The 23,597-nt window shown below is 61.9% G+C and overlaps 1 protein-coding gene across 10 annotated transcripts; it reads right to left on the reverse strand.

The window, feature by feature from the left end:
* Window positions 1–5,039: 5,039 nt before the first annotated feature.
* On the reverse strand, window positions 5,040–22,431 carry Wfdc1 (WAP four-disulfide core domain 1). Of its 10 annotated transcripts, none has more exons than XM_047528296.1 (8): window positions 22,175–22,431; window positions 20,773–20,970; window positions 11,360–11,555; window positions 9,303–9,386; window positions 8,659–8,799; window positions 7,587–7,670; window positions 6,639–6,712; window positions 5,040–5,374 (listed from the first exon to the last, which is right to left on the reverse strand). In XM_047528296.1, the coding sequence occupies exons 2-7, from the start codon at window positions 20,908–20,910 to the stop codon at window positions 6,654–6,656; spliced, it is 702 nt and encodes a 233-aa protein (XP_047384252.1). In that variant the 5' UTR covers window positions 20,911–20,970; window positions 22,175–22,431; the 3' UTR covers window positions 5,040–5,374; window positions 6,639–6,653. The 10 variants fall into 10 exon arrangements, with proteins under 10 accessions (XP_047384252.1, XP_047384257.1, XP_047384254.1 ...); XM_047528301.1 differs by lacking the exon at window positions 22,175–22,431 and adding an exon at window positions 21,162–21,688 and having other exon boundaries at window positions 8,659–8,796; XM_047528298.1 differs by lacking the exon at window positions 22,175–22,431 and adding an exon at window positions 21,162–21,521 and having other exon boundaries at window positions 6,643–6,712.
* Window positions 22,432–23,597: the final 1,166 nt, after the last annotated feature.

Below are 23,597 nucleotides of genomic sequence, written 5' to 3' on the forward strand. Positions count from 1 at the left end.
AGGGCAGCTACTGGATGCCCGAGGGGCCACTTCTGGGGCCTTCTCTCTCCTCAGTGGCAGTCTCTGACGGGAGCCTGCGGCAGAATCCACGCGGTGCCTGAGGCCTGGAGTCCCACGCTCCCGGTGCCAGCAGGCCTGGGATGGGCCCGAGACTGCATGCCACTCCGGTGATGCTGCTGCTGGTTCCAGGAACCTCACTTTGCGAAGTTCTGCTCTAGTGAACTGATCACCAAGCAAGACGAGGACTAGGTTGGGGCCATCCTGGTACCCCCCAGGACACGTGGCATGGTATCCTGGGGGGTTCAATGTGGACTTTCCAAACCGGGCCCTGTGGTGAAGACCGCCCGGCTACGTTAACACCAACCAATCAGTAGTCTTCAGCTTGGGATCCGCGTTGTGAAGCACTTACAGGTGCCATCAGTGACACCCAAGAACTGCCTTCGAGCCTGCAACCCCTCGCCTGGCGAGCTCTAAGGGCAGAGGAAACGGGAAGCTGGTGCTAAGCACTAAGAGCTTCATGGCGCCATCTTCCACGCGGGCTCTAACTGAAAATGCTGACCACGAACCTCATGGCCTTCAGGCAGGGAACTGCTCTGGGTCCCGCTGCAACCTGGGAGGCAGCCGTGCCTCGGTGGACAAGGAGCAGCGCGGGTGGCCAAGGAGACTGCCGTTGGGCAGGGGCATTGGACAGTGCTGAGAGGCCGTGGTTGCCTGCTTCCCTCTGCCCTCCCTTGCCTCACAGGCTGGCTCTGCCTACTGGGCAGGGTGTGGCCTGTCCAAGTCCTTGGATTGAACTTGCAACTTGCCAGAGCCTGGCCTCTGGGAGCAGGAGGCCTGGGCATGGAATGCAGCGGTCAAGCTGTGAAGGCCTCCCATAGGCCCAGGCAGGATGGCCACTGAGGAGCTTTGCACTGCCCCATGCCCTGGCCACTGGGTCTGGGGCAGGACTTCCCTGGCCTCCAGTCGAAGGTGGTTGAGATCTACCAGATTCTGCGGGCCCTTGAGCAGGCCACGGGGGCCAACCCAAGGGTCTCTGTCATCTTCAGCTGGTATGGGGTTTACTTTGGTTTTGGTTGCAAATAAGAGAAGCCCCTTGATTCTAGCCTAAGCCAAAGTCGGGGCAGCCTGTCGGGGTTTCGACCGGACCCCTGGCCCTAGGTGGAGCCTGGCCAAGATGGCGCCTGGCAAGCTGCCAGTGCGGTTGAAAAACTGCTATTCTGCACGTATACAACTAATTTCACCTTGAGGAAGTCTCAGTAATTGGTCAGGGCCTCTGCATGATTCTTGCGTGATTCTTAGGTGCTTCAAGTTATACCCATATACGTCTATCTTCTCCCCACATATCATGAATATTCTAATTAGTTGATATTACCTATATAAGTGACAATAACTTCCCAAAAAGAGGAAGAAAAAGAAGAATCAGCTGTTAATAAGGAAGTTTGCCACCCATCACGTCTCCGGGTCGTTCTTGCTGGCGAGAGCGACAGCAGCCGGCTGCTGGGGACCACAGAGTTTGCCTTGGACCTCTGGACACAGGTGGGGGCAGCTTCCTGTCATCGGACACAGGGCTTCTCTCCTCTCCTTCCCCTCCCGTCTCTTCCTCCCCCTCCTTCTCCTCTCTGCTGGTCTCTTCCTTCTCCTCTTCCCTCTCTCCCCTCCTCTGCATCTAAAAGGCGGGACGTGACCCCCCCCACAGCTCCAGGCGTCTCCCCCTCTGCTCCCGCCACCAGCAGTGTGGGCTCACGTGCCCAGCACTTCTGCCCGCCAGGGCCTGGCAAAGCACTTCACTGCCAGGATTTCGACTGAGCCCTTAGTTGTTATGACGCAGTGATGTTTTCATCGTTCCATTGTTTCAGAGAAGGAAAGAGAAGTGTCTGAAAGTCCAGGAAGCTGCCCAAGCCGCACAGGCAGGAGTCCACTCCAGGCCAGCCCCGGAGCATTGCTCTGTTCCTGCTGTTTACAGCATCCTGTGTGTGGCCATGTGTGGCAGCAGCCCTCCCTGAGCCCAGCCCCTCCTGGGGGCCCAGCACTCACACACGGTGGCCTCCTGGACCCAGTACTGCCGCCCAAGGCCCCCTGTGCCTCCCGCTCCAGAGGTAAGCTGAACGGCAGGGACTCAGAGGGCCACCCTGGCTCTGATGGCGTGGGTCACAGCCTCTCAGAATTCGTCACCCAGTAGGCCTCAAAGCTGCCAGTGGGGGCATCTCTGCTGGTGTCTGTCCTTCACTGTGGCCTCCTAAAGGGAGACCCACCTGCCTTCTCCTGAGACCAACTTACTGATCTCTGTGAGAACCTTCTAGAGAAAAGACAGGGTGGGGAGTTAATACGGAAGCTCTGTTGGAAAACCCCAGGAAGGAATGTGCCGGAGTCAGCATGACCGGGGCACAGAGGGATCATTCAATGAAGTCTGCTCCCGCGGGAAGCTGCGTTCAGGGGCCCTGGCCAGGTGAGGCCATTACGCTCCCCCAGCTTCCTGGTGCCCTCCTCCCGTGGCCAGGAGGTTCCTTCCTGCAGCTGTGCTCCGAGGCCTGCGGGCGGGAGGCACAAAGTCCTGGCAGCCCTGACCTGGCCGCTGCCCGTACTGTGGAACCGTCCCAGGCCAGTGGAGAAGCCGCCCGACCTCGACTGCCTCCTCGATCCCCGAGAACTCGTGTGGCGAGAAAGGGGACTCCAGACAGGGATTTGGAGAAGAGAAGCCGCCTCTCCGGCTCTGGCAGAGTGGGAGGACAGCAGGGGCCCTGACGCCCCGGTAACCTGCCTGGCCAGGCACTCGCTGTGCAGCCGGGGCCGGTGGTCAGCTTCCCCCAGCCCATTGGTGAGCCGGGCAGTAAACCTCCGGCCAGGAGGAGGTGGCAGTGCCGTCAGCATCTCGTGGCGATGGCCACACACACAGTGAGATCAAGACGGACCGACGCCCGAGCCTCTGAGGGTGCCCTGGGGCTGGCACTGCCTTCAGCCCTGCTTTGACGTGAGATGCCATCGCAGGAGACGTCACCCCGGGAGAGGATCGTGGAGGGCACATGTCCCTGGACCTGTGTTAGTGTGTCACTGAAGGGTGGCCTCGTTGACCTCAGCGCCGGGTCGTCACTGAAGCAGGACAGGTCTGATGGGCATCGACAACAGCAAACATCAGCGAGGACCCTGGGCCGTGAGCCCCTGCAGTGCAACGCAGGGCCCTGGCCACAGCTCTGCCACTGGTTCCAGCTGGGCTTTGTCATTGACACACTTTGCGTCCAGTCCTGGGCGGGGGCTCCCGTGACACTCGGCCTCTCTGCCTCTTAGCCCTGGGAGTCCTTGTAGCCCTCGTCCCTTTGGGCCTGGGGAGCCACTACAGGAGTAGACCCCACTTCAAAGGGTGGCAACTGAGGTGCAGGGGGCAGCGCCCTTCATCCAGGGCACACCAGGGCCACCGTGGGACGCAGCTCCAGAGTGGGCGTGCTGTCTGCTGGAAGGCGCAGATGATCAGGCCCCTGTGGCAGGTTTTGGGAGGATGGATGCCGCATGCCAGGCCCACACTACCCCACCCCAGCAACTCCCAAACACAGCCGCTCTTATTTCACAGCAGGGGAAACCGAGGCTGCGCAAGGGTAAGTACCTAGCCCAGGACTGGATCTGACAGAGCAAGCTCCGTCTGCTGGTCTCTCCACCCCATCTTGTGGGCAGCCAGCCCCGCTCCAGGAAGAGGGGACAGAGTTAGCCTCCCCTGGATGCTAGGGCCCTGGAAAGACGGCTCACCACCCTGTGTCCTGCCTCCCCGGGGACTCGGAGGCAGGGAGAGAAGGCTCTGACATGCCGGGACGGAGGCTCAGGCACTCACGATGTCATGCCAGGAATCCTTTGAGGGTGGGACGGCCCAGGTCTCCTGTCTGAGAGTCCCACACCATCCGTCACCCCACACACTTCCTCCCCACAAAACTGCTGCTGTCCTGAGGACCTGCAGGCCCCGGTGGCAGGAGGGAGGCCGAGGCCTCTGCTCAGCTCGGAGCATTAGCAGGCTTGTGGGGCTCAAGGATTCTGATCTCGTTCTGCATGTGGTCAGGTGATTGGGGCAGAAGGCAGACGGTGGGTGACGTGGGCATGCGTCGTTCTGCGGGAGGGAGGGGGGTTGTTACACTGCCTGGTGAGGTCCTGGCTCTCAGGTTGTGGGAAGAAATAAGTTCCCTTAAGGAAGGCGAGGTTTACATCGATGTCAACATGAGTTGCCTTGAGGAATCCTGCAGAGGACCTCCGTGGGGACAGCAGAGGCCAGGACCAGAGCCACTGCTAACTCACTGCGTCCCCTGCCTGGATCGTCTGAATCCACTAGCCTGGGGTTGACAAATGCCCCTGGGAGTTCCGACCCCAGCCAGGGCCATCAGAGCTGGGGACGGAGGCCTGGGGACTGCCACAAAGTGAGCCAGGAGTCATGAGGACAGCGGAGGCTCCTGGGGCTGCCCTGCCCCTCACGGGTAGGAGCTGGGAGCCTCATAACACTCTGACTCCTGGGCACCCTCATGGGCCAACGCCACGAGTGTCACAGGCCGCCATGTCCTTTGCAAGACCAATAAGTGCTCCCTCGTGCAACAGTTTCTAAATTTAGAGATGTCGGCAGCGACAGCAGATCACCAAAGCGCCCCGGGGTCCTTCTGCAGGGCTGCACGGCCCGGGGCCAGCCCGTGGGGTCAGACGTCTTTAGGTCCTGAAGTCCAAGCTACCCGGGGGAAGCCCCTGGTTCCTCACCCACAGTCCGCCATCTTCCTCCTACTCTGCTTCCCCCACGTTCTGATAAATGGCTCTCAGGCAGCCCTGCTCCCAGGATCTGAAGAGGCATCCAGGCTGCAGGAGGCAGTCACCTGGCCCCGTGTTCCCAGACTCCAGGAGCAGAGCGGAGCTGACACCTCATCCTGACAACACCCTGTCTGCCCCACGGTGGTTAAAACAGGGGCAAAGGTTTCCAAACCACCCGACACCCAGCACCGGGTGGCTACTGCCATTCAGGCTTCGGGACATCCACTCTAAGGTCATCGAGTGAATCCGCTTGAGCAGGAAGTTCATTTCCATTATATCAAGGGTGGATTTATTTGGAGAGCACTTGGGAGGGGCGAGCGCCTTCCAGTCACACCTGGAAGGAATCTGCAGAAAGCACGGTGTGGCCGAGCCCCACCTGGGAAGGAGCTATTGGCCTCACCGTCAGAGGTGCCTTCCCAGGCAGAGCCCACGTGGAGCTGCAGGGGCCTGCGTCCAGGGCGGTGAGCAGGACCCAGAGCTGGCCAGGGGCTCCCACAGTCCTGCTCCAGCCAGGGGCAAGCTGAGACGGGGCCAGGAGCGCTGGGGGTCAAGCCACTTTCCTGCATCGAAGGCTGGGTGGAGAGTGGGGAACATTCTTGTGCCTGGGCTGTAAAGAGGCAGAGAAGGAAGGAGCGTGAGCCGCAGTGGGCAGGAGCGAGTCGTGAGCCTGCTCTGTCTCTTCCTCCCTGGACCCAGCACAAGCACCAAAAAGACCCCAGCCTCCAGGAAGATCTTAACTCCTGGAGCATCTTGGGGGTCTTCCGACTCCGTTCCTAACACGCACCTGGACATCGTTCCCATTTTACAGGTGGGGAAACACACGTGGGGAGTCGAGTCACTTGCTGAAGGTCACAGGGCGCACGAGCAGGAATTTAAGGCAGGCCCTGCTGCCTCCCCAGGCCCTCCTTCCACAGATGTGCTCAGCTAAGTCTCAGCCCCCGACTTCCCCACCGAGCGTCCCAGACACGCGTGGTGTCAGACACTCCAGAAACGGTTCTGGTCACCAGCAGGGAGCAGACACGCTGATGGGTCCCCATGGGCTCCAGATCTTCCTGCACGACTGAGCCCTGAGTATTCTGGAACCTGAAATCTGCTGTTTTCCTTTCAAGGACACCTGGTTGTTCCCCGCCCTGGTGGACTGTCATCTGCCCTGTGGGGCTGGTGGCTGTATCAGGGCCGGGACATCGACCTGGCAGCACCTGGGAGCAGAGCTGTCACCTCACCTCCGCGGGGTCCTCAGGGCTGAGATCTACCCCTGGGACCTCCGCTCCCTCCCCCGCCCCGTTCTCAGCCAGCTGTCCCCAGGCGCGCCTCTTGTCCTCAATCTTGGCTCAGTGTCACCCTTGGCTGGGCTCCCCCGACCCCCATGGAGGCAGCTCCAAGCCCGCCAGCTCCTCTGCACCGTGTCACCTGTCACTCCCTCGTCTACCAGCGACTCCACCTGTCAGTCAGGTTTCCTTCCAGGAAGCGACCCCCAGGGGAGCAGCGGCTCTGCAGGGTTGATTCACCACGCGGCCCAGCACCATGCCTGGCATGTAGCAGACAGCCAGGAGCTGCTGCCGGGTACTGGTGCCCGGGGGACAGTGGTACTGCTGGGCAGCAGTGGGCAGGCAGGCAAAGCTAAGGGACGTCGCAGGCACTGTTGGCCCCGGACTGGAAGCACAGTTGCCACCCTGCGGTCTTGGCTTAGGTCTCTACGGCCACAGGACGCTTCCAATAGGGACGACTTCATCTCCCTGGGTCCCCTGGGGAGCCGCCAGGGGATCTGAACCTCCACCAGCAGGTGCAGCCCGCCTGCCTGCGACTCGGCCAGGTGCTGCAGACAGCCGCCTGGCTCCCGGCGCTGGCCACCCTCCCGCTGGCCCCCTCACCTGCTTGCTGCTGCTCTATTGGAAGCTCCTCTGCGGCCCCTTTCCAGGTTCTGCCACGTATTTCGAGTCACCCTCTGTAAAAAGAAGTGTCCAGTCTGGTGAAATGCCTGCCTTGCCTCACCCGTGATGCCAAGCTACCTCCACATCCCTCCACTGGCCTGGTGAACGGGCCCTGAGCCCCTCCCCCAGGAGGTCGCTGGGTCCAGCCTGAGCCCCTCCGTCACTCAGCAGCGGCCCCGCCCCCCGCCACGCACCTGCTCATCACCCTCAGCCTCGGGGTTGCCACACGTGGCCCTCCTCGCCCGCGGTTTCCTAGTCTCTGGGGAGCTTTCCTGACCCCTCCTGAGGGAGGTTTCCTTGACACCCTGGTCTAAGGTGTCCTGGTGGTACCCAGTATGTGATGTCAGGAGCCTATGTCACCACTGCCATCAAGCAACCACTTGGACCCTGTTAATGTTTGGGTTTCCTGCCTGATGCTAGCTGTGTGCGGGAAGCAACTGGTCCCGGTGAGACGTGGCCCCACCTCCAGCACAGAATGATAAGCGATGCTTGGTAACGTGCTGTTGGTCCCTGATGAAGATGCTGGCGGATGGAAGGAGAGGTGGGGGCACGGAAAATGAGCGGATGATTGCAGGATGACTAGAGAGCTGGGGGACGGACGGTGTTGGCCATCTTTTCCCCAAACGAAGGTGCAGGGATGGTCCCAGGTTCTGGCACGTCCACTCCAGGCTCTGACCTTCAGCAAAGGCCTTGCTGGCCATGAGCCCACGTCCGCTGCCCCAATTCCATACCCACCACCGGACGGCACGGCCGCTTCTGTATTTCTCAGACTGACTTCCTGGTCTGTGCCCTAGATCTCAGACTTGGGCTTTCACTCCTTCCTCTTCACCCAGTGCATGCTGTCCCTTTTCGTGCCCTCTGCGAAGAAGGAATGGTCTCTTCCCTCACCTGGATATTCTTTGTAGAACGTGTGTCTCAGGAACCGCCCATCTGGAAAACAGAGATCAAGCTTCGTCCCGGAGCTCAAGAGGCCTAAATAACAACACTTTCTTAGGTTCTTCTTCTCCTCTGTGTGCAGCTGAAGTTTTCCAGAGGTCCTGGGGTGGTGCCCCCACAACGAGGGAATGCAGACGCGCCCGGGGAACCGCCCCTGTTCACTCATGAATTATAGGGGACTGCGGGAGGGTGGCACGCGTCCCCTTCTTAGGCTTGTGCCTTCTGGAAATGCCACAGAGAAACACCATTTCAAATGGGGGAGATGTTCTGGCACCCGTCCTGACTTGGGCTACTGCAGTGATCATGACTGATCTTGCCCAGGGGTCTTGTCCACAGCTGCCAGGGACAAGACGTGCAGAAGTGGGACACGGGCCCTCGGGTGCGTGGCCTCGAGGCCTGACTGAGGGGCCCTTTGACTCTGGGTCTCCGAAGCTCCTGACTCTGGCCAGCCAGGCTTCTCCGCGCAGAAGCAGGCCGACCTCTCCGCCTCCACCTGCACAAGGCACAGTGGTCTCAGGCACAGGTGGCCAGCACCCTAGAGCATGCGCTCTGCTGACCTGGTTGCTGCCTCGTGGCCAGAGGCAGACACTAGTGACGGCAAGCTGAGCAGCCCCGTCCAGGTCCCGCGAGTTAAGGGCTTTCAGACAATTCCAACCCTGGGAGTCTAAATCAGATCTCTAGGTGGACAGGGAAGAGCCGGAGTTCGCTGACCCAGTGTCCTGCTCGGCTCCTCGGGCTTTGCTCTCAGTGGGTCCCCACAACTGCATGAAGTAGTTGCATGCTAGATGAGGAGACTGAGGCTCAGCCAGGGGAAGAGACTGACCCCAAGGCCACCCAGCCAGGAAATGCAGAGCTGGGATCTGCAGCCAGTCTGCTGGTTAGAGAGCCACCTGTCCCCCTGGCGGGACCTGAAAGCAGAAGCTGGATGGCTGGAGGTGGGAGGGGCTCTGGGCCGCTCAGGGGTCCCATCTCCACGGTGGGGAGGGTCCGGCAGAGCAGGCACAGGGCATGGGGCACTGCTCACCTGCTGGCCGCCGCTGCTTCACGCACTGCCCCCGGTTGGGGATGCCCCGGGCCACGTCCCCGGGGCTCAGAATGTGGCACTCGTAGCCTGAGGGACATTGCAGTGGCTCGGCCCCGTCCTCCGTGGTGCTGCACGCCTCTGCTGTGGGGACATGCCGCGCCTCAGTGCCCTGCCTGGTGAGGTGCCCCACACCTGCACTGGCTCCAGGCTGCAGCCTGCGCCTCCCCTACTGCAGCTGGCACACACACCTGGAAGCACAGGGGTGCACACACACACAGGCCGTCCAGTCACAGATCCCAGCACGCCCACACACGCTCACGGGCACACCCTGCAACACGCAGATGCGCACCCAGGCACACCTGCACACTCACATCCCGACACACAGTCACGTACACGTGCTCACCCCACAAACCCTGCACCAGCAAGGAGCCCCTTATGATGCGAGGGTCTGGGAAGCAGCCGAGCCCCCTCCCTTGCCCTCTCTACCCAGGAAGGAGGCCCCGTGGTCGGGGAGAGTCAAGGCCCTCCTTCTGTCCTGGGGCTGTGGCACCTTCTGACTGGGGCGGGGGGGTCTGGAGGGCGAGCATTTGGTTGAGTCCCGTGCAGGGACAGAGGACCTGGGCTCTGCGGGGTCCCACAGCTACCTTGTAGCACCTCCTCGGGGCCGTCCAGGAGCCAGCCATTGCCACCAAGCCACCGCGGTTTTGGCTGCACCAGCCAGTCTAGAACTGACAGAGGACAGGGTCAGGGGCCGCCCAGGCAGTGGGGCTCGGCCCGTCTCTGGGCTGGGAGCCTCCCTCTCCCGGCCTCAGAGGCTCCCAGCACACCTCAGCCTCGTGGAGTGCCCTGCAGCACTCAGACGGGCTGCTCCCCACCTTCAGCCCCAGTGTCCTCAGCCTCGAGGCTGAGAGACCTCACGAGACGCGGTCCCTCATAGTGACCCCACTGACAAACATGAGCCGCGCTTGCTGTCGGCCGCAGAACGAATGTGAGGAGTGAAGAACGTGAGTGGCTTTTATCAGCCAAAGACCTTTGAGGCATTTGAGGCACTGGGGACACAGCAGGAGGAGAAGCAGACAAAACTGCCCTGCGGGGCTGACCCTGGAGGGGAGCAAGTCAGGACAAGCAAGGGGAGAGTGGGCAGGGAGGAGGGGCAGCTGGAGGAGGGACCACCATCCCCAGAGGGGTCTCCCCGGAGAGTGGTCCCTGGGAAGAGCTGAAGGAGGCCAGGAAGAGGCTGTGTATGTCAGGGCGGAAGTTCTGGGTGGGACCCTGCACGTGGGCCCGGGTGTCAGAGCAGGGCCCACATCCCTGTACTCTGGGCTTCTGGACCTGTGGCAATGTGCACCTCTCTTCAGTCAGAGGACTGGACTAAAACTGCAGGTATGCTGCTGTGTGACCTTGAGCAAGTGACTCCATTCCTCTGAGTTTCAGTGTCTTCAGCTGTAAATGAAACTGATAAGCACCTCCACCCCATGCAGCTGTCTGAGCATGAAACGAAATGTATGGGAGACTACTGGGAGTGCCTGGCACAGTTGCATAGTTTGTGCATAGATCAAATCACTTGGCCTAGGAAGTAAGGCCTGGGTGCATTCCATAGGAAGGGACACCCCAGTGTGTGTGTGTGTGCGCGCGCGCGTGTGTGTGTGTGTGTGTGTACACCAGCACGCGCATGCCGCTTATGTGCTCTTCCACCAGGAGGGGGTGCCATACCATCTTTCTTGTAAAGGCTGGGTGGGAGCCAGCCGGTCCCTGAGCGCCTGCCCGACCCTGCCCAGAGGCAGACTCAGTAGGGGAGCATAATAATGAGAGTTATTAAGTGTGCTGAGAACCCTGTCATGGCTGTGCCCTCCCTCAACCCAAAGAACACAAGGTGCAGTCCATCTTGCCTCCCGAAGCCTCCCTGGCCTCGGTGGGCAGCCCGATCTCGATCTCGGAGCTGCCTGCAGTAATCCCTGCTCTCGGGAACCTGGAGGCTTTGGGGAAAGGAGCTCCAAACAGGCGGCTGCCTAAAGGGTCTGCCGGAGCAGAGCGGTCCCCCGCCAGTCCGCCGCACCCAGGAAATAGGTACCCACCCAGCTCAGGGCCTTGCAGGCTATCCGCCCTCCTCACCCAAACTTCTTCCCAAAAGGGATCTGAACTCCCTGGCCAGGTGTGCCCCAGGGCTGTTTCTCCGGAGAGAGGGTGTGGGGTCAACAAACTTACAGGCTTAGCGCTCTGGCTCTCCAGCCCGGTTTCCCGCCCTTCAGGCAGGGGGTGAGCTGCAGGGCCCTCTCAGCCCTGCAGACAGGAGGCTGAAGGAAGTGACAGCGAGTTCCCAGATTTGAACCCTGGGCACCCCATCTGCACTGTTGAGCACCCTGGGCACCTGTCGCCTGGAGAGAAGGGCCTGGTGGGGGTCCCAGGAATGTGGGGTCCGGGCAACACTGCCAGATATTTTTAAGAAAAGCCCCCGTCTGGGTGTTTTGGGGACTCCCCTCCCCCCGTCCCTGTCTTCCCAGGAGGCGGCGTCTTCCGTGACACCGGCCTGGGGGAGGTCGGCCCCGCCCACGGGAGGGGCTCAGTAAGTCCCCTGGACTTGCACCCAGGGAGCACAGGCGGGGCAGTGAGCAGCCCCTGGTGGCCGGGATTACGCGCAGGCGCTCTGCTGCGTCCCAGGCAGGGCTCAAGGTCCACCTGCCCCCCTCCCGCGCCGCCCTACCTGGCGGGGGCGGCACAGCCTCCAGGCAGGCGTAGGCACAGCCGTTGTAGCAGCAGCGCCGGTGGCGCGGGCACTCGGAGTCGGCCTGGCAGCGCGCAGCCTGGCAGGCGCCAGGGGGCAGTGTCCGCGGGGGCGGCGGGCAGCGGTCAGCGCGGGCCTGCCGGGGCCCACCCGGCGCGCCCACCTCCTCGGCCTGCTGGACAAGGGAAAGCGGTCAGCCGAGCCAAGCCAGAGCGTTTGAGCCGTGGTACCTCTGTGAGCCTGTGCTTTCTGGCGTGGAAAACTGATCCCTGGGGATCAGCCTCAGAGGGTCGTCTGGGGGTTAAAAATGCGACGTTTGTCTGTAACAGCCCCAGACCGAGGGGTCTCTGTGCCGTGGCCTGTGGGTGCTGGTTGGTTCCACCAGGGGCTCTGGGGCCTGCCCTGCCTCTTGACTTCACGTGGATTACAGTGTTTGATTCGTGGGAATTCAGAGCTGGACACTTGAGATTTCTGTACTTTGCAATATTGCTTCAATAAAAGGTTAAAAAGATAAAATGTGGTTAACCCAGGGAATGCCCGGGACAAGCACTCTAGAGGTGGGGCCAGGAGACTTCTCATTCCAGCCCTGCTGGAAACAACCCAAGTGGCCACCAGCTGATCAGCCTGCTCTGTCCACACAGGGGAGCGTTGTTGGACCACAAACGTAAATGAAGGTCTGACACACAGGACCACCCGGATGGACCTGGAGACGATCTCCAGCAGCTGGACACTGAGGGCAACGTCCTGTGGAACATCCACGCAGAGCAGGCAAATCCGTGGATAAAGGACGTGGATGAGTCTCCCATGCCATCTGGGGGGATGGAGTGGGCCAGGGGCGCAGGTGCTTTGGGGGTGATGAAAACATTCTAATACTGAGCACAGCATTGGCTGCACGACTGTGTGTGAATTGCACATTTTGGGTGGAGTGTGTGACCTGTAGCCAATAAAGACGTTCCTAGGGACAATCACGCTGCCGGCCTCTTGAACCCCCAGATGTGGCTCTCCCTCCTCCAAACCCCATGGGTCCCCTTGGGAACCTGAAGCCATGCTACTGCACAGTGCTGGTCAACAAAGGGGAGCCTCTCCTCCCTGTATGCCACCCAACCCACCTCCAGGAGACCAGACCAGGCAACGTGTGCTCAACTGACGGGCGTGGTATTGCCGGGTCATGCCAGGGGAGCCCAGGACAGTAAGGCCGAGCTGAGGCTTGCAGCCCCCCGGAGCATCAGGAGGAAGGAGGTCTCTGAGTCCAGCCAGGACACACCATCCAAGCCCCCGTTTCATCTAGACCTGAGCACATAGCACGCATGCAGCTGCTGAGCTTCCTTGGCAGAGTGGCACCAGCCCTCCAGGCCTTGCCTGCTGTGCCAGGGCCTCTCCTCCAGCTCTGCAGAGAACCACGTCCAGGACCCATCTCCCCCTCACCTCGGGAATGTGCTTCCTTTACCCAACCCTCCCAGCCAGGATGGCGCCCACGCCCTCCCCACTGCCCCACTCGCCACCCCTGCTGTGGGTGTGTGAGCACACCTGCTTCCTGTGTAGAGGCAGGGAGCAACCCCGCGAGGAGGAGTCTTCTGCGTCTGCCTCCTCAGGTAGAGACCAGGCCCCAAGACAACTCTTGCTCCCTGCAGCCTGTAAATGCAACCTCATAGGATAAAGAGGGCTCTGTGGGTTTGATCCGGGATCTCATGGGATCCTGGGTTATCCAATTATAAGTGTCCTATAGAGGGGGGAAGGGGAAGAGTGCAAGTGCACACACGCGCACGCGTGCGCACACACACACACACACACACACACACAGAAGGCCACATGAAGATGGAGGCGGAGCCCGGGGTGGTGAGACCGGGAGCCAGGAGTGGTGGTGGCCAGCCTCACCGAAAGCTAGATGAAGCAAGGACGGATCTTCCCCTGGAGCCTCCAGAGACAGCATGACCATGCCACACCAGGATCTCCGCACAGTGAGACTGAGGCTGAGCTTCTGGCCTCCACACTCAAGAGAATATATTCCTGTTGATTTAGGCCTCTCTGGTTTTGGTCATTTGTTATTGGCAACCTCAGAAAACTTGGCTCACTGCTTGGCACATTCTATCAATGTCTGTGAGTGAATGCCTCTTGAGGTCCCAGTTCCCATGACCTCCAGAGCAGTCTCCACCTTGTCCTCCCTGCCTCCACTTCTGCCCCTTTTGCATTCTCCAAACCGCAGCTCAGAGGGGCTTTTTGAAAGGCATCTATGGATGGGATCACTCTTGTGCTCTGAGGCCTACAGTTTCCCAGCACCCTTAGGACCAAATCCCAGCTCCCCCTTGACCTTCGAGTTCAGTGCCAGTGCGGAGCTCCTCTGGTATACCACCCCCACGCAGCTACGGCCCTGACACTGCCCTCTCCTCCAACCCTCTACCCTCGAGAGCAGCCCCATCTCCCCTTGGATGGCAACGGCTCCTTCCTGTCCTGCTCAGCCGGGACCTCCAGACTGAAGCCTCTAACCCTGCCCTGGTAGCACCTGCCAGCTGTCCTCTTCCCCCAACTGACCTGCCTCCTCCAGCACAGCAGAGGGCAGCTGCTGGGCTCTGCAGCTGGCCAGCTGGGTTCAGATCCAGCTCAGCCACTCACAGGCTGTCTGACTTTGGGCAAGCACTGTTTCCCCCTCAGGGGGACGTCACCAGCACTCCCTCCTGGCGCTGTGTGAGGACTAAACCATTTAGACACAGCATAGGGCTGATTGGTATCTTCCCCTGGGGACACAGCCCTGTTCTCGGCCTGGAAGATTCTGCCTGCTTCTCTGTTCTGTCGGGCAGGCCACTCCTCAGTTCTTAGCTGAAATCTCCTCTTGACGCATCTCTGCCGGGACTCAGCGAGGGCATGGATGTTCCTGGTCCAGGCCTCCTCTAGGACCGGGAGGGTCACCAGATGCCCTTTTGCACCTGAATGGCAGATCCCGCACACCGGGTGTGCTGCTGCTGACGGCCTGCAGGGGGCGCGGGCCAGGGGACCGGGTCCCGCCCGGGCACATCCCAGTAGGTGGCATCAGAGCCCAGCGCTTCCAGCGTCGCCGCGTGCCGCCCGGACCAATGCAAGTGGGCGGGGACAGCTGGGGAGGGCGGGCTCCCGGCCCGCTGCGGCCCGGAGAATCCACCTTTTGTCCCTTAGGAGAATGGTCTTTAAATTTGTGCTAAGCAGCAGCGAGCCCTGGAGGGAGGGCACCGCGGCCGGGGGGCGGGGCTCGCGTTGGGGGCGTCCGCTGACCGGCGGCCTCTGCGCTCCGCCCTCTCCGCGCCCCTTCCGGGGGCTCGCGCATTCCTGCACCACCGCCAAGCGCTCCCGCGCGCAGGGGCACGATCCCACGCCACCAGCTCTCCGAGCCATTTTCTAGAATTAACTAAATTGGAGCCGTGTTGGGGCCTCTCCAGCTTTAATCCTGATCCAAGGCGACGGCTGCCCCAGCCCCTCGGAGGCGGCTGGGGGGCGCCGCTTGTTTTCGCAAGGGGCCTCATTTACAGAATTAATGGAGCCCAGGGGTGAGGAGGCTCCTCGCCCTCCCTGCCTCCCTTCCCGTGACGTCCTCGGGGTGACCCCAGAGGCCCGGGGCTATGCAGAGATTCATTTTAGATGTGCCCTGTTCTCCAGGGAAATTCAAATGCGGTTCTCAGAATTTGGACAGAACAAAAGGGATAAGCGCCTGGGCGTGGACTCTCCCGTTATTTACCGCGGCCCATCCAGCAGATGGTCTGGGCGATAAAGAAGCGCAGCGCCCAGGGCCAGATTAAAGGCTTAATGTTTTGGAAAGCGCTCGACGTCAGGCAGGCCCAGTGACCTCAGGAGAGCTCTGAGCAGCCCCTGTGCCCTGGGGTCTGAGAAAGAGCCTCCTCAAAGAGCTCGCCCCACCTCCTCCCGCCCCAACTGAAGGGCTTAGCAGCCTAAGTCCTGCGGTCAGCAGGGCGAGCCCGCCCACCTCCCTTCTCTGCGTCTCCCACCACTGCCCCCTCACCTCTCCAGCCGCCTGCCCCAACACGGCCCTAGAGCACATGAGCCCAACCCTGCCTCTGGGCCTTCACAGTGGCTGTCCCCCCACCCTGCTGCCCACTGCCCAGGACACTGGCCTGCTGGGCACTCACCCCCAGGCCTCTGCTCACATAGCTGCCCCTCTCCGTGGCCCAACACAGCTTCCAGCCCCTCACCACCCTTGGCCCTGTGCATTGCACCTGAGTTGACGGTCTACTTCCCGCTGAGACGTGCCCTCCTGGGGACGGAACTTGGACTTGGCCTCACCTGTGTCCCAGGCTCCTAAAACAGTGCCTGGCACCCACACGCGGGCCCTGAGTGTTCACCATGGCCTAGTGACTGTTGGGACCACACGGTGATGATGGGCACAGCTCCTGGCAGCTTGCAGGCCCCCTTCCACGTGGGTGACAGATACAGACTGACTGATGTCCTCGCCGTATCCTGAGGACACAGAGCACAGAGTCACAATGCAGAGCTGCCAGGCTCAGAACCTGGGCCCTGTGCCCTCGGTCCACAGCGTGGCAGAAGAGGCAGGCTTCTCCAACTGACTTGGCTCATGATCCCCTGCTTACCCCTCTGAGGGCCTGGTGTTATCAGCCCACTGACAGATGGGGAAACCGAGGCACGGGTGCTCAAGCACCGCCCTGCGCAAAGGGAGGCAGCCCTAGTGAGGAGAGCAGGCAACCAGTGTCTGGAGCGCGGACCTGGGAGGTGCTTCCCAGCCCTGCCTACTGACGCCCTGGTGCCTCCACAGGGCTGCCCCTCACTCCAGGCCTCTGCCCTCCCCTGCGGCAGCTCCAGCTCAGGACGCAGGCAGGAAACCACTGCGCCCCCCACGGGCATTCTGGAAACACTCACTGCCACCCCAGCCTGCCCTCCTCTGCCACCTACTCAGCCACTGGGCTGAAAATGACATAATGGCACGTTAAGTCCCCCAGAGAAAGAGGCAGGTCCCCCAACCGAAAACTTCCTCCGCAAAGGCCACAGAGCAGCCTCTGGTATAGTCTAGGTCCACACAGCTGCCCAGCGGCTCAGAGCTTCTGGCTCTACATTCCTGACTCTGCCAAAAACCACCCCTTAAGGATTCTCACCAATGGCCGCCTCGTCACTCCTGGGAGATACTGTTGGTGGCCTCCATGGATCTACAGAGCTGCCTCCCACATCCTTAGGAAGCAGGTGAAGGAAATGCCAGGGCCGGGCTCCAACAGCGGGGAGCCCATGTCAGCGGGGAGCCCATTCTGCAAGTTCAAGTTCAAACTCAACTCACCTGGCCACCAGCCAAAGGAGGCCAGCTCATGACGCAGGCCCCTGCATCAGGACATCACAGACCTTGGAGGGGAGGACGTGGACCCACCCTGGACGCACTCACCATGTGTCATGTTCCTCTGTGGGAACGCAGAGGTGTGAGACGTGTGAGCCCGCCAGGCGCCACGGCTGCGAGACACCCAGGAGGCAAGTCTAGGAGTGGGTCGGGGGTTGGGGCTGCAGGGGAGCAGCAGCCACTTTGGGGACAGGTCTCCCGGGGTGACAGGCGTGCTGTGCAAGTAGAGAGGCAGGGCTGCCTGAGGCACAGACCTACCAAGTGCCACCGCAGTGTCCACCCTCCAAGGGTTAACTTTACACCACGCGTTTCCTCTCAGGAAAGAGCCATCTCAATGCAGCCCACCGAGAAGCGTGCGCAACGGCTCTGTGGATGAGTCTAGACGCACTCGGGCCCAAGTGCCCGCAGAGCTTGCATCGGTGGGAAGAACTGAGGTCATCTGTACTGATTTATAACTTTCTGCGCTGTCTGATTTTTTTTTTTTTTTTACAGTAAACAGCACTATTGTAATAATCAGAAGAAAGTGTGCCCAGCCATTTCCATGTAGGGAGAAAGCACAGACCTGCCAAGCCGCCGCTCACCCCGGACGCCCTCAGGGCTCACTCCCTTCCTTCCCCGAGCAAGAGCTGTACCCTGCTTTGGAATGTTCCAGACCAATAAAAATGCACCCAGGACTGGCTTGCTTGGTGGAGGAAGAAAGCCAATTCTCCTCTAGCAGTACTCGTTCTTCCTCTGGAATTTGGACGTCAAAGATTTAAAAATAAGTCTCTCCCTGGAACACAGGGCCGGGGTTCAGCGTGCGCATGAATGCCACTTTCCAGCACTGGGGCCTCCGCGCGGGCTCTGGGAGCAGGACTGGGTGCAGGACTGGGTGCAGGGCTAACGGGATTTTCTCAGAGTCAGAAGGCCAGCGTCTCACCAGACTGCAGACCGCACCAAGGCACCCGCCAGCACCCGAGGGCCCGCCGAGCCTCCCCAGCTCCCGGTCTGCTCTGGAAGGTTGTGACCTGGTTCACTAGGGCAGGCCCAACGCCCAGCCTGCTACGCTGCAGGCTCTCGGCCAGACCTGGGAAGCAGGGAGGGAGCTGAACCTGACTTTGTCCCTGTCCTGGAACTGCTTGCTTCTAGGACAGGGACAGATGCCACCCAGTGCGTGGCACAGATCAGGTGGACCCCTGCTATTCTCGTCACCTGCAGAGGCAGCTGGGAAACCACACAGGTCACACTGATAACGAAGGTGGAGCCACAGCCTGAAGGGGAGGCCAGAAAGCAAGGACTGTCACGGAGGAGGGGCCACCAGGCCGACCTGAGTGGCTGGAAGTCAGCGTGGAGCAGACACACCTGCACGGGGCCCCGGGGACACAGGCGGCCTGCCCACACCCCACGGCGGGCCCTGGCATCTTGGCAACATTCACACACGTAGCTGAATGCACACCACGTGGAGGACCTGGCCCTGGGCTGGGCACAGAGCTGAAGGTCCAGGTCCTCCCTGAGCCCCACAGTACTGTGCCCATGTTCCAGGTGAGGAAACTGAGGCCCAGGGACGGGGGAGTCTCTGCAGGTCCTGCAGCTGAGGGCAATGGGCCAGGACCCCTCGTCAGGAACCTCCCAGCGGGGCTGTGAGGCCAGGCCGCTGCCCTCTGGCAACTCTGGATGGTGAGATGCCAGTGGAACTCAGGAAGTCAACAGCCCCCCTGACCAAGAGATCCGGCCCCCACACAAGTGTGACTGTGCCGTCGGACGGGCTCAGGGACGGGAGGAGTCTGGAAGGGGTGCGGGCGCCCTGGGCCGCTGGGGCTCTCACTCCCGCTCTCTGGGGCTGAGTTTCGAGGTGTGCCAAGGCCAGGCTGGCTGGCTTGGGGCCACGGACGGAGGGGTGCGAAGAGGCCCACCCCGGCTCCCGGCCCTGCGGAGCTACAGCGGGAGCAGGAGCCCCTGAGCGGAGGAGCCCCGCCCGCCTCTAACAGGCGCCTGCGGTTTGTAACAGTGACTGTTAAGTAAGAGCAGCTTCCCGAGCACACAGGAGGCTCCACACAGTACCCATGATTGACCGCGCCCTGTCCAGCCCAGATCCACCACCCTCCAGGGGCCAGGGCCAGGGCTGTGGGCAGGGTGGAGCCACACAGGAAGGTTTGCCTTTGAGCCCATTGGGACTGCCTCCCATCAACCCCCAGTTCCCTGTGGGACACTTGAAATTAGAATCAGGACTGTCCTGGCTGCCATCTGGTCCTCCACCGTCACTTCTCTGAAGCCCAGAGAGGGGCAGTGAATGGCCCGAGGTAGCACAGCTCACTTGAGATGTTGCTGTGGTGATTCTGGGCCTGGTGAGCTGCCCAGCCCCCTGTCTGAGGTAGCAGCCTGTCCTTCCCCAGGGCTCTCCCTGAGACACATGTGCTTACACAAACCTCTCCAGTGTCCACGCTCTGGGGAGGGACCAATGTCTGTGTTTAGCCAGGGACAGACTGTGGACAGCGGCGTCCTGACCAACAGGGGCGCTACATACTTGGGAGGATAAAAACGACCTGCCGCCCAGCCGAGGGCTCAGGGGGTCGAGGTGCACAGGGCCTCCCCCCTGGCAGCCGGGAGCCCTCCCGCTGGCCAGGACTGGCCTGGCGTTCCCAGCCTCCGAGCCTTCCTCCAGGAGTGTCCTTCTGCCTCCTTCCTTTACCCTCCTGCCGCCAGGGTCCCCGCCTCCTCCAGGAAGGCCTTGGTGACCACTCCCTCCTCCGAATGCCTGCCAGCCCTCCCGAGCCTTCCCGGGGCGCCCGCCCCACCTGGAGAGCGTAGGTCCTGGAGTCCAGATTAGGCCCCACGCGCACACCGTTCCTGCGGTCCTCAAACGGACTCCGCCCCTGCTCTTCGGGGAACTCCTGCCCACCCCTCGAAGCCCCAGGCCCAGCGTCTCCACCCTAAGGAACCTCCTGACTCCTGGGCATAGGCCAGGGCCTTCTCCTGCTCTGTGCACTGGCTCCCGAGTTGGCCCCGATGTCCTGGTGCTGACCCAGGGGCGGGCACCGGGCAGGGCACAAGGAGCGAACACTGAGCAAAACCAGATCTGGCCCTGCCAGAGGAACCCGTGCCCATCTGGAGGCCAGCACCCGCCACCGAGGCATCTGATCTGAAGCCTCGGCGCCCGGTCCTCTGGCTGCGAGCAGATGCCAGGATCCTGCCGCGGGCACAGGAGTGCCAGGGCCGGGCTCTTGGGCCTCTGCCCCCAGATGTCCAGCTGCACATACGAGCCCCTTGGGACACCTGAATCACACCTGCCCTCGGTCCCTGCTGGTCCCTTCCTGCCCTGCTTCTCTCCCGGGCACCGGGCGGTTTCCGTTCTCTCTCATTCTCTGCTGCCCTCCTCTTTACGCGAATTCCCCAGCAGGGATTCAGTGCCCACATCCCCACAGCCCTGGACAGCACCTGGTAAGCGGCGTCAACTGAAACCTATTAGCTGAGAGGAGTGCATGGCTCTCTTTTACAGATAAGATTGCTGGTGCTCAGAGATATCAAGCAACTTGCCTGACGTCACGCAGCTGGGGAGAAGCAGAGCTGCCCTCGTATCCAGCCAACTGGCCCCAGGGCTCATGCTCACCGCTGGCTATCTCTAGCTGTTCCTTGGAACTGCTGTCATCTGTCCCAGGACACCGCCCCCTCGGGCCAGTTGTCACCTCCATCCCACACCTACAGGACCCCACAGGACCCTTCCCCAGAGCGGTTTCGGCTCAGCATGTACTGAATGGTAATGGCCACCTGGATTCACGGCTGTGCCCAGCAGTGGGTCAGTGGTGGAGGCACGCTGGGTTAAGTCCTCCGCCTTAACCAGGTGCTGCTCTGCAGAAGGCGGCTCTGGGGACCAGCCAGAAGCCAGGCTCTGCTCTCTGCTCATCCGCAGGGTCCGTCGCCTCTCACCCCGGCGGGGGCCTCTGAGGGCAGCAGTCCCGCCTGCCCACCCACGACTGACACACTTGGACGGAGTGGACGCTCTGCTGCGTTTGGGGCACCCCAGGGGAGCTCACAGGCCTGGACGGCCTGGCCCGGCTGCCTCCCGCGGGGCCGCCTGGCCCTCCCCGGCACTTACGTGGGGCTTCTCGGCCAGCCTCCCGCGCAGCGCCCGTCTCCAGAGCTTCCCGGTGGAGCCGTCTGCGAGCAGGAGCAGGAAGCCCAGAGCCCAGAGGACCTTCCTGCGGCAGCTGCCCATCCCGCTGGTAACAGGCATTTCCTCTGGGGCCAGCGACCTTCCAGACACTCGGGAGGAGGGACCCTCGCTGGGTGGGGCCTGTAAGTGGAACAGCAGTGGGAGCGTCCCCGCCTGGTCTCTGCTCGGCTTCTCTCAGCTGCACTCCGCAGGGTCCCTCGGATCCTGGATCCTGCGTCTGCACCCCACACGTGCCCCCTCCTCAAGGGTGGCTGGAAGGCCAGGTTATTTTTAGGTTGCCCTATAACCTCTGACCCCAGAATCCGACCTACAAGGGCGGCTGCAGCCCAGACAGCTCAGATGGCCACAGCGCAGGAGAAGGGGGCACCAGGCTGGCCCGGCCGCTCTCTCCCCAAGAACTTCCTCGTAGCAGCCTCTGTAGCAGCCTCTGCCCGGCTGGGCACCTGCGGATGGGTGGGGGCTGAGCTGCTCTCTCCAGGTTCTGAGCGGGGCAGGAACTGTCCACACAGAAGCCCAGGTGGGGCCGGGAGCTTGGCTGCTCACACCTGGCCCCTCCCTCTCTGCAGGGGGCACGGGCGGTTCCTACTGGCACGCTCTGCGCTCTTCAAAGTTCCCAGAAGCCACGTGCACGAGGCACAAAGCGCACATGGGTACCAAGACCCCACAGAGGTCAGCACGTGCACCCTCAGGGCCCAGCCAGCGCGCTGGGCTCTTCCGCTCCCTGAAGGCAGTTGGGCCCCCACTTACGGAGGCGGAGTGGCAGGCCCTTGCTCCGCGCAGAGGTGGCCTCAGCCCTTAGGTCTGGGAGCAGCAGCCTCCGCTTGCCGCTGCTCCTTCTCGCCCGTGAAATGGGCACAACAGCACCTGCTGGAGGCCCTGAGGGCTCCAGGGGCCGTGGCCGCACGCCACTGGCACAGAACCCAGCTGGCAGAAGGCAGCTCCTTCTTCCTAGCGGCTCCTCCTGCTGCCCCGCTGGGGTGGCCCTGGAACCATCAGGTGCAAACACGCAGTCAGTGGCAGCCACCTCGGAAGCCCTTCCCGCACTGAATGCACTTAGGTCGCACGTGAGCCCCAGAGGGGAACTATCTACTTCATCCCCGCACAGAGAGGCCAAGACACCTGCCCGGTGAGCACAGGCCCCAAGCACAGCCAAATCCAAGGCAGCCTTCGCCACCAGAGCCACAGGAGGCACTGAGTGAGGACGGGAGTGAGCGTCCCGGCACCCGATGCTGCTTGCCTCCTGCTCCTCTCCGCCTGGTCACCTTAGCCTGGTTCCAGAAGAGCCCTTCATTTGTCCTGAGACGACACCTGTCCCCACACTCACTCCTGTTCTGTTCTCCTTCTGCTCCTGGGGTGAGGTCTCCACCCTCTGCTGTTCCCCCGAGGCTGCCTCTTGAGAAGTCAGGGATGGTCAGCGGAGGCAGGAGAGCTGTCCACCACTGGAAGGGCCACCTGGGCCTCGGTCTCCTCCTCTGTGAGTCAGGCATGGAGCTGGAACCTGCGCTTGGTGACCGTGGGGGTCGAACGCCTCTCACGTGGCTCTGCTCTTCCTCCTCCCTTCTCCCTTTCCCTTTTCCTGTCCTGTCCACGTCACACTCTCGGATGTCACATTCTTAGCCCATTTCCTGTCTCTGCGTGGGTGGCCTCATTTCTGCCAAGAGCCAACTCCCTCCCCTGGGGCATTTGACGCCACAAGGCGCCTCAGCCTGGCCTCTCGGCCTCCTCGCTGGTCCTGGAGGACGCCAGGCTTGGTTCCTGCTGTTCCTGCTGCCGGAACGTGTTTCTGCCCAGCACGACGCCAGACTCCCGTCACCTCCTCCAGACCTCTGCGCGGAAGCTGCTCCAAGGGTCTCCTCTGACCCGGGACCCGCCCTCTCCCCAAAGCACACACAACAAGGGTCCCTCGCAGGAGGCCCAGGTCCCGAGGCCCTACTGCCTCTGCGCAACCTCATATGCCAAAGGGACGTCACCGCCGTGACTGAGCCAGAGACCTGGAAGTGGGGAGGGCACTGGGGATCCACAGGTAGGGCCGCCGTCAGGCGGGCAGGAGCAGGAGGGCAGGGTCAGAGGGCCCTGATGGTGCGACCAGAGGTGAGGGAGGCCGGGTAGCACAGGACTGCGAAGACGAGACACGGTGGCTTTGAAGGCAGAGCGAGAGCCCGGTGCCGAGGAACATGGAGGCCTGCAGAAGCCGCCAAGGCCGGAGCCCTGCCCACACGAGAGTCTGAGCCGAGAGTCCTGCTGGGCTGCAGTCGCTGGGCTGCTGGACAGCAGGCGGCAGGCCTGTGTTGCTTGAGGCACTCATCGCAGGCCATTCGCACAGAGCAGAGGAGGAGGCCAGACTCCAGCAGGACTTAGGCTGCAGGTCCCAGCTGCGCCCGACCCCTGTCTGGCCTGGAGTGGCCCCTCAGCACTCTGCACTGCTGGGCCGCTGCAGAGGACGGCCTTCGTCATCGGGACCCTGCAAGGACTTATCCTGTTCCCGGGACAAAGATGTGGAGGGTCATAAGTCAGGTCCAGTTATGGCTGAACTCAAAAGCACTTTCATCCACAGCAGCAAAGGGCCAGGCACACAGCAGGCGCTCAGTAAATGCTCCCTGCTTGAGATATCCGTCCCACACCAGGTGTTTGGCTCGGAGGCACAGGAGGTGCTGAGCTGACGGTCAGTGGAGTCCCTGTGCCGTCGACTCACACAGTGACCCTCTGAAGCCATCAAGGGTGCAGGGCGGCTGCTCGGGTCTGTGGGA

Source organism: Sciurus carolinensis, chromosome 16 (assembly GCF_902686445.1).
Source record: "Sciurus carolinensis chromosome 16, mSciCar1.2, whole genome shotgun sequence".
NCBI lineage: Eukaryota > Metazoa > Chordata > Mammalia > Rodentia > Sciuridae > Sciurus > Sciurus carolinensis.

Coding starts and splice junctions, on each gene's coding strand:
- Wfdc1 (XM_047528296.1), bottom strand. CDS start 20,910: ATGCCTGTTACCAGCGGGATGGGCAGCTGCCGCAGGAAGGTCCTCTGG. Junction 11,556..20,772: donor GGCTGGCCGAGAAGCCCCAC/GTAAGTGCCGGG, acceptor TCCCTTGTCCAG/CAGGCCGAGGAGGTGGGCGC. Junction 9,387..11,359: donor GGCTGTGCCGCCCCCGCCAG/GTAGGGCGGCGC, acceptor GTCCTCTGTCAG/TTCTAGACTGGCTGGTGCAG.